Source organism: Helicoverpa armigera, chromosome 6, assembly GCF_030705265.1.
Source record: "Helicoverpa armigera isolate CAAS_96S chromosome 6, ASM3070526v1, whole genome shotgun sequence".
Taxonomy (NCBI): Eukaryota; Metazoa; Arthropoda; class Insecta; order Lepidoptera; family Noctuidae; genus Helicoverpa; species Helicoverpa armigera.
This window is the reverse complement of record NC_087125.1, coordinates 1-9,986: the sequence shown is the minus strand read 5'-3', so window position 1 is coordinate 9,986 and position 9,986 is coordinate 1. Positions and strand designations below refer to the sequence as shown.

Genomic DNA, 9,986 nt, shown 5'->3' with positions numbered 1-9,986 from the left:
TCGTTATCGCAGGCGAAGTCACACCATCTCGATCAGGGGCTGGTCACTGCCGCACTTCACTAGATTTCGGTAAAAATTTAGAAAAGCGCCATCTGCAATCCTCTTCCTAAAGTATTTGTATCTTCAAAGATGATAATAGATGGCTCTTTAATCAAAAAATTAACTTCCATAAAATATCACTAAAATTATTGAAATCTAAAATTATTTTATATATTAGTATTACGTAGAAATCTATCAATTATTTTATTAAATCTGTACACTATTTTATATACATAAATTATTTTTCTATAATTATTTTTGGTTGGCAATAAACCGTGCCAACTGCCAATGCTGAAGTTAAATTTGAATTTTAATGGCGAGTACAGTACATACAATTTGTGTGTTAAGTTTTCGTCCATTTAAATGTTTTCTGCTGTTGACTTGCGTTGATTTGAGTTTTACTCACAGAACATATATACCTAAAGGAAGAATAACGACTCCATTACAAATTTTTATGAGAAATTTTCCTTACCGGCCGGCGCCATCTATATTCCGCCCACGAAAACTAGAGAGTAGAAGCTAGGGCGGGAGTTTCAAACTACAGTATATTCTATAGGTCATTTTATTGCATTTTATGCACAAAGTACCAGGGCCGATTCTCTGTTAATAATGTTAAAATCGATAGAAATTGAATCATAATATGATCGCAGTAGCAGTTTAACCATATCGGGCATTCTGCTGACTAATATAAGACAATCGTATTCCAACGACATTCGATTGGTTTGCGATTCAGTCTGCTATTTTGGTGATTTTGGTCTATACGGTAGTTTGCTCTACAATCATATTGCAATCGTAAATCATTTGCAGACAAAATGATTCATTATTGAATGACGAAAGGATAAAACGTTTATTTCAAAGAAAAAAAATAGCGGAATGCCCATATGCTTCAATCGTAATGAGTCGGGGTTGAATCTCAGTCGAATGTGAATCGACTCGACTGAATCGTAAAATTAGGAGAATCGGGCCCCAGTGCGTTCGTCGATTATGGCTGAGCAAGATTATCACATTTGCTCCTTAATGTCGACATATTACAATTAATACTTGTGCATAAATTGCTAATATTTATCTTTATAGAGCAGTGCAGCAGTGTAAGGAAGATTACAGTACAAGAGTTTTTATTTAGCATGTTAATAATTATAATTTATTTCCAGAAATAGGGTACAAAAGGTGTTCATAAATCACAAGTATGTGCACCTATGTAATGAATTTTAAAATACATGAATTTAATCAATTTAGGTAGGTATTTCAGACATTTTCGTCCAAAATAACAAGTATGGATGGGCCTATTGCATACAATTTCAACATCAAAACATAAACAAACAAAATTCTAGTTAGTTTTAAAGTGTTACTATTATAAAAACAAGACTATGTTATTATACAATAAAGAATACTATCGATTTGTTTAACAAACAACAAGTTTACAGACATGGTTTAAATTATTCTATCATATTGTGTAATAAACGTTGGTGTTATTTCTTCTTTATTATAGAAATGATTAGGAAGAGAAAGACACTAGACCAATTATATTTTGATATTTACAAACATTTACTACATCAGGTACAGCTGTTCTGAACAACCTTTCATTAAAGCATGTGCTTTTGAAATGTTGCTGCATAGCATCTTATGTTGTTTATGGAGTCGTCCTGGAATTTTGGTGAAGACCAGGCTTAGTTTGGGAAACAATACTTTGCCCATAATTCACAACTGAAAATTAAAATATCAAAATTACACCATCATCATCAGCCTTCTAATGTTCCCACTGCTGGGACACAGCCTCCTCTCTAGGAGGGGCAGGCCATAATCCGCCGGGCGTGGATTGGTGGATGTCACTGCGTCTTCAATTTTTTTAGTTCTAGGACATGCTGGTTTCCTCACGATGTCCTTCACCGTTTTGAGAGCAGTAGTGACGAAATAAATTACACAAGTTATGCGCCAGATCGGGTTTGAACCCGCGACCTACCACTCGTAAGTTGGGGCAGTTACCACTTTCGGCCACCACTGCTCTCAAATTACACACTATTTTAATCATTTTTCGAGTTAAGATATTATTATATCATGTCAGTGGGTAGTCTTCGCTTTGATTGAAAGGATGTTATATTAGATCTGGGAATGGTGTAAGCAAGAAACTTTTATAGTAAGTACCTAATGATTTTTTGGCAAGGAAAGTTGGGACTTAAGTATATAGGTATATATGTTACGTGAGTTTGTGGTAGTTAGAAGCGGAATTAACAATAAATGTGGTATTCTATGTCGTCTAAGACGAATAGCATGGAGTGTACATACCATAGGCATTTTGTGAGCTTTGGAAACCGATGCAAAGTGATGCTGGGATCTTTAGAGGTGAAGATCCACACAAGCAGCAGATTCTTGTGTTTCTTTTTGTGAACTCATCGCGAATTAAACACAAAACAAAATCAAACAAGTCACTGTCAACACCGAGTCTATATCTCACAAATACACACTTAATTTCACCCAAACACAGCAACGGAGGAGCAAGCTCGACTCAACGTTATCAATGTATGTAGAATTAAATGGAAGTAGTTTATTTATTACAAAATAAACATTAGTACAAGATAAAATGGTGCGCAACCGGCCGCAGACATTTTTCTTGTGACGTCAACAATGTCAAAACAATATGGCGTCCGGACATTAGTGTTGCCACACATAATCCCCCATATATATTTTCTAATAAGTAATATTAAATTTTATATCTAATATTTCTCAACTAAGTATATTTTTGGCATTAGAATAATAGCTAAAGAGTATCTTCAAGGGTAATTTACTTTAAAATCAATTTATACGCTCATTATTAGGAGAATACGAAATTGTATTTTTGGTGGCAACATTATATATTTATCTCTTTTACTCTGATGTCGTTGACTCTCTCTTGTTTTCAAGCCCACCTTAATGCAATTCGTAGAACAAACTTGACAGACCCTGGTTTTACTCATCCGCTGTGTTTTCGGTGAATTAGTGAGTGAGTTGAGCTGTGCTCCTCTGTTTCATTGTTTCACATAACTTGCGAAAAGACGCCATTAGTGTTTAGTATTATTTGCGATAAAGACGCCTTTGTGATATTTGTGAAATAGACACTGTTATTGTGTTTATTAGCGATTAGAGACGCTTGTTTGAGTGCATATAATCATGCCGAGGCGGTGCGAATTGGGATGTTCACACAACCCGGGTAAGTGCTTTCTTTTATCAAGTTCATAGTACCTGGGCCCGATTCTGTTAATAGTATCATTAAGTTATTAATATCAAAATTGAATAGAAATTAAATCGCAATATCAGTTTTAACCATTTCGGGCATTCTGCTACTATATTTATAAGACCAATCGTATTCCAACGACATTCGATTGGTTGCTATTGGTCTGCCGTTTTGGTTTATAGGTACATATTACATATTATTCTTAGTCTATATTGCCATATTGCCTCAAAGTCATTGGTGGCCTAGTGGTATAAAGAGCCAACCTCACAAGAGTATGAGGGCGTGGGTTCGATTCCAGGTCAGGCAAGTACCCATGCAACTTTTCTAAGTTTGTATGTACTTTCTAAGTATATCTTAGAAACCAATGACTGTGTTTAGGATGGCACGTTAAACTGTAGGTCGGCTATCATTTAACATCCTTGGCAGTGGTTGCGGGTAGTCAGAAGCCAGTAAGTCTGACACCAGTCTAACCAAGGGTATCGGGTTGCCGGGTAGCTGGGTTGAGGAGGTCAGATAGGCAGTGCTCCTTGTACAGCACTGGTACTCAGCTGAATCGGGGTATTCCCAATAGTCCCCTCTCTAGCTGTCCTCGGGGTGACAGCGAGGGAATTGTCTTCAGTTATCACCGGGTGACAATTTGTGCCGTGTTCCCTGAAAACTGACTAGAGGGACAAATGGAATCTATTTCTCAGTTGTCACCGGGGGTGACATTTGCTTTCTGATTCCTTCTTCCTTCCTAAGAAAAAAATGTAATTACCATAGATTTCAGGTTTTTTATTTATTATGTTACATAGAATCACATAAAAAAATATATATATTATTATTTTAACTAACACAATGTCAACAGGCTTACAAAAATCGATTTTTTTATAGTAGTTAATACTACTATAAAAACAAAATAACATTATGTTTCCTATAGGCACAATCACAATAACTTTAATTAATACTAATCACAGATAATCACTAATGGTTAAGTTAAAAGTGCTTATTAATTAAGCATGCTTATTTGTAACACAGTTTGTAATCTTGTTAAATTAAATAAAATGAAAACGATTGGTGTTAATAGAAATTAATAATGTGATGTACCTATTAAAGGAAACACAATGTTGTTTGTTATAAGAAATAAAACTACGAAATCTATGATAATTACATTTTTTTTTCTTTGGGAAAAATTCTATGTAGCATAATAAATAAAAACCACAGAAATCTATGGTAATTACATTTTTTTTCTTTGGAAGGAAGAAGGAACCGTAGCAAATGTCACCCCCATTTTCCATTTGTCCTAGTCAGTTCAAAGGGAACAGTCGGCTGAGTGATAACTGGGAAGACAAGCTCCCCCACTTATCGGACAGCGCAAGACATAGTATAAAACAAAGTCGCTTTTTCTGTCATGTGTCATGTTGTATGTCCCTATGAACGCTCAAATCTTTAAAACGCAACGGATTTTGATGCGGTTTTTAATAGATAGAGTAACTCATGAGAAGGTTTTTATGTATAATAACATCTATTAAATAATGGAGAAATACTGTTACCCGTGCGAAGCCGGGGCGGGTCATAGTTGGGAATAATTCGAATCGGTTAGACTGAAGCCGACCCAACATAGTTGGGAAAAGGCTGGGGATGATGATATTGCCATATTGCAATCGTAAATCGTTTGCAGACAATATGATTCATTATTGAATCACAGAAAGGATAAACACGTTTATTTAAAAGAAAAATAGTGGAATGCCACATACGCTTCAATCGTAATTGAGTCGTGATTGGATCTCAGTCGGATGTGAATCGCATGTCGCTAAAGTAAAATAGCAGGGGCAGGATTCTGCGCAATTTTTCTTTGAAATAAACGTTTTTATCCTTTTATATCATTCAATAATGAATCATTTATCTACAAATGATTACAATTACAATATAATTAATATGAATATTATGGTAATAGACCAAAATGGCAGACCAATCGCAAACCAATCGAATGTCGTTGGAATATTGGTCTTATAATAACAACAGAATGCCCGATGTGGTTAAAAACTGTTGCGATGAATTTCCTATTCAATTTGTTTATTATTAACAACAGAATCGGGCCCAGAATCGTCTCCTGAAAGCTCCTAGTCATCCGGATAAACTTGTCATCACGGGAGATACCAACTCAGTCAATTATAAGGTTGGGCGTTTAGAAACACAGTTCCTTACGAGTAACCATTTATTACTGAATCCCATATGAAATGATACATGATTTAATAAGATAGACATACATAGATAGACACGCGCACATACATAGGTAATAGGTATTCATTCATACATACACTATACAATATCAGCATACAAACTTCATATTTTTGTAATTTATTTTCAGGTGTGACACAACATCAATTTCCACAGAAAGAATCCTGGGTTATTCAAAGCCTGGGTTAATATAGTTGGTGGAAAACTGGAGACTACAGATGATATCAAATTTTACAGAAGCGAGTCATCTGTGACATACATTTGCAGACAAGAGTTTAAGAATCGCAACAACCGTTTAAATAACATAGCTGTTCCTACTCTCCATCTTCAGGGTAAGATTTAGATCTTTATTCTTGAACTAGATCGCAATGCCACCTACTGAGTTAAAATTGCCATTAAGAAAACAAAATTCTTAATTATTCACAATTAAACTGAACTGAAATCTTTTAGGCCACCTGTTTGCAGTATATTAATATTTAATTGGATATAAAATGCAGTTCATTCACCTTAACCAACTCGGTGAAGGTTGTTGTTTAGTGGGATCTTAGACTTGTTTTACTATTTCCAGGTGCTCCATCACAAGATGCTCATATGCCTCCTGCAACTCCACATATACCAACTGAACTTCCTATGCCTGAACATAATATATGGAATCTGCCTTCTACATCAAAGCAAATAGTCACTGGTACGTAAATGCTTGGCTACCTACATTCTCAAATTATGTTTAACTAGCTGCCATAATTAAATGCATTTTTTTATAATAATCCCATGGGGCCACCTTGACGTGATGGGAAGGCATGAACAGCAAAAGAAGTCAGTAAGAACTAGACGACCCTGTGCCAATTGGTAAACATGAGGTACCATCAGAAAATATAGTCATAACACCTCGGCTAACCCTTTCCAACTAACGGTCCCAACTTCCCAACTAACCTTCCCTTTCCTTTACCTTCTCTTCAGTGTCTGATAAAATATATCTTATTACTTTAAAATATGTACTCTGCAGTCACCTTCTCTCTTTCACCTCTTAACTTTTCTTTTCTTAAGTTTTAAAACATTGCTCTAATATAATTTAATGCGACTACGAAATAGAGTAATAATACCCCAGGCGGGTACCGGAGCTAATCGCGATGATCCCGCTTTGTAATATTCTGGGTGGGGGCGACGCTTTTTTAAATTTCATTTTTTTCATGAATACCTTTAAGGCCACCTGTTTGCAGTATAGTAATATTTAATTGGATATAAAATACTGTTCATTCACTTTAACCAACTCGGTGAAGGTTGTTGTTTAGTGGGATCTTAGACTTGTTTTTACTATTTCCAGGTGCTCCATCACAAGATGCTCATATGCCTCCTGCAACTCCACATATACCAACTGAACTTCCTATGCCTGAACATAATATATGGGATCTGCCTTCTACATCAAAGCAAATAATCACTGGTATGTGGCTTGGCTACCTACATTCTCAAATTATGTTTAACTAGCTACCATAATTAATTACTGCATTAAGTAATATGTAACTGTTGTGTAGTCATTACAAACACCTTCAACTTGATTTATTGTAATGACAATTTAGGTTAATAATCCTCATGTAACTCACACTAGTAATTTTGATGTTTACAATGACAATGGTGAATTATTATTATTTTATTTTCAGCTGCACCTCCCAATGCGTGTGTTATAGCAGCAGAACATAATTATTGCAGTAAACATGGTATACAACAAAGACGGAAACTTAAAAGGGAGACAAAGTAAAAGTGCCAATGTAGTTTATACCATAAGATATCCAAAAAAATGTTTATACATAGGCTACTTTTATCTGGTGTGGAAAGTAGTAAAGTAAAAGTTTTTTTTGCAGAAAAACTGAAATCAACTTCATCGCTGGAGAATGAATTAAAGATTTCAAGATTCCAAATGAAGAATTTAAAACCAGAAATTCGGTTACGTAAACGAGTAGTAGTTTGAAAGAAAGATTAGCCAGCGTTGATAAAATTAGCAATACAAATTGTTTAAAAAATAACGAAATATGACAACTGCAGCAAAATATTCACAAACATGCAGTACACCCAAACTCACAAGAGAGCTCGTGGGCGGAGGTTTACTTTAAAGGAAAAAGTTTATGTCTCTCTCCATGTACAAAAAGTCCCAAGTTATACTCTTTTATATAAATACTTTACATTGCCCTCTATAAAATCATTAAAAGGCTTCTTGCGAAAATTGAAATAGAGTCGGGGCTAAATAAGTTTTATTCATAAAATGAGAAAGACTGTGAAGGAATTAAGTCCAGAAGATCGCCTCTGCTGTCTTATTTTTGACGAGATGTCAATATCGCCGCAGATCCATTACGACGGATCTAAGGATAAATGGGATTCGCGTAGTAAAAATTGCTGACCATGTTTTGGTTTATGGTCAAAGGATTAAAGAAAAAATTAAACAGCCTGTTGCATACTTTTTACAAATTCTGTTAACAAAGCAGAATTAAAAGCCTTGACTATAAAAGTCATTAAATATGTTCAGGGTACAGGGCTTAATATTTTGTACAGTGTGCGACCAAAGCACAGTAAATGTCAGTGTAGTGAATGAAATTATTGAAGATAGTAGAATAAAATTCATAAAAGAAAATAAGGAATGGAGCATGATGTAATGGAAGTAGGAAATCTAAAATTATCCATTATTTGATGTCCCTCATTTATTGAAAAGGGTAGAAACAATTTACTTACGAAGGACTTAAAATATTTCGACTTCGAAAGAAAAGGTTGAAAAGACGATAAAATGGGAATATTACAGAAAATTTATGAAGCGGACAAATTACATGGTGAATTAAAATATGTCAGAAACTAACTGATGAACATATTTATGTGGAGAAAATAAAATATGAAGGTCAAACACATAACAAATTTTAGCGCAGTGTTGCTACAGCTGCAGAACATTTATCTGCTAGGGGCGATTTATCTAATGAGTGCCGCCAAGTAATTACATTACCAAATGATGGACAATTTATTTGATTCCTTAAATTCAAGCTCATTTAATATGATACATGGAAAAATGTATAAATGTGGTGTTAGAAACAATTCTCCTCATCATGAATTATGGAAAATGCCAAAAGGTATTAAAATCAATAAAATTTATTAAAGTTAAAAAGAAAGAGGAAAATAAAATAAGATTAATTGAAACGAGTTCAGTACCTTCAATAAAAAATTTTATACGTATTGAGGGCATGCAACAGTTGTGGAAAATATTATCCCAAAAATATTTATTTGATACAATGATGACCAGAAACTTTAACCAGGACCCACTGGAAAAATTTTTTTGGGAACATTAGAAGTTTTAGGGTGAGGAATACGGCACCCAACACAATTAGCTTTGAAGGTGCCTATAAATCTTCTTTTTAAATAATTATAACTCACCCCATTCACTTAACGCTAACTGTGAAAATGATGACAATGATTGTCTTCAGACATTGAGTTTCTTTTTGGAAGACAAACTTTTAGAAAACACTTCTAATGTTCCCAGTAATGAGGTTCTACCATTTCAGCAAGAAGAAAATGACGAAATTGAGGTGCCTTTATAAATTTAAATTCTGAGCCTGCTGATGCTGGTCAGGCCAATTATGTATGTGGGTGGGTGCTGGCTAAATGTTTTAAAAAGTTGCTAAATCATGCAGGCACTGCAAAACTGAACTAACTGGCGACAGTCAATTAAAATCAAATAGTTATATAAAGGCAAAAAGAATATACAAAAAAGACATTGTCTGGTATCAATATAGTGGCGGAAAAAGTTTTAAAGACATACAAAATATTGTAGTAGAAATTTTGAAAAAGAATGCCAAAACTAAATTAAAAGAAAAGATAAAAATGTTTTTAGACATATTTGTGGATTATCCTTTCACCTGCGATATCCACAAGATAGAATTAAGAAATGTTTTTGAAAACATTACAATAAATATTTTGGTATATAGTTGGTGCCGCTCAATTAATCGAATTTTATCAGGTAAAATCCAATATCGTGATGAGGATGATGAAACTAAACTTTCAGCACAAATTTATTACAATAAACATAAACATAAGTAAATATGATTTTATTTAATTCCAGGTCGCCTACTAAGTACTTTCTAAATGTTCCTACATAACGTTGTTCTGTTGAGTTGTAGTAATCTGTGTTGTATTTCCATATTTCAATAAATAACTATTTTCTACATTCTGTGGCTATATTTTGTAAGTACGTACGTATGAACAAATTCCCCTAGAATATCTATAGACGGTTATTCGTCATCTCGACCCACTAAACTCACCACGAATGTGTCGAGTTGGTGAAACTCAAAATTTGTACATTTATCATGTCGTCAACTCGCCACGTCAAGATTTTAATTCGTGTCCAGTTAGTGAAACTTAGATTTTTATCACTTTTATGTTTTCCCAAGTTTGGGAATCAACTTTTCGCGTTTCAAACGTTTGCAAAATGGACGTTCAGTGGCCGATGATGTTTGTGACACAATGTATCAGTTGGCGAAAACATAAAAGT

The 9,986-nt window shown here is 34.4% G+C and overlaps 1 protein-coding gene across 1 annotated transcript; it reads left to right on the top strand.

The window, feature by feature from the left end:
* Positions 1 to 5,710: 5,710 nt before the first annotated feature.
* Positions 5,711 to 7,220, top strand: LOC126054890 (uncharacterized). Its single transcript, XM_049841771.2, has 4 exons — positions 5,711 to 5,799; positions 6,036 to 6,152; positions 6,789 to 6,905; positions 7,123 to 7,220. Exons 2-4 carry the CDS (start codon positions 6,059 to 6,061, stop codon positions 7,218 to 7,220), a joined length of 309 nt encoding a protein of 102 aa, XP_049697728.2. The 5' UTR covers positions 5,711 to 5,799; positions 6,036 to 6,058.
* The last annotated feature ends 2,766 nt before the right edge of the window (positions 7,221 to 9,986 follow it).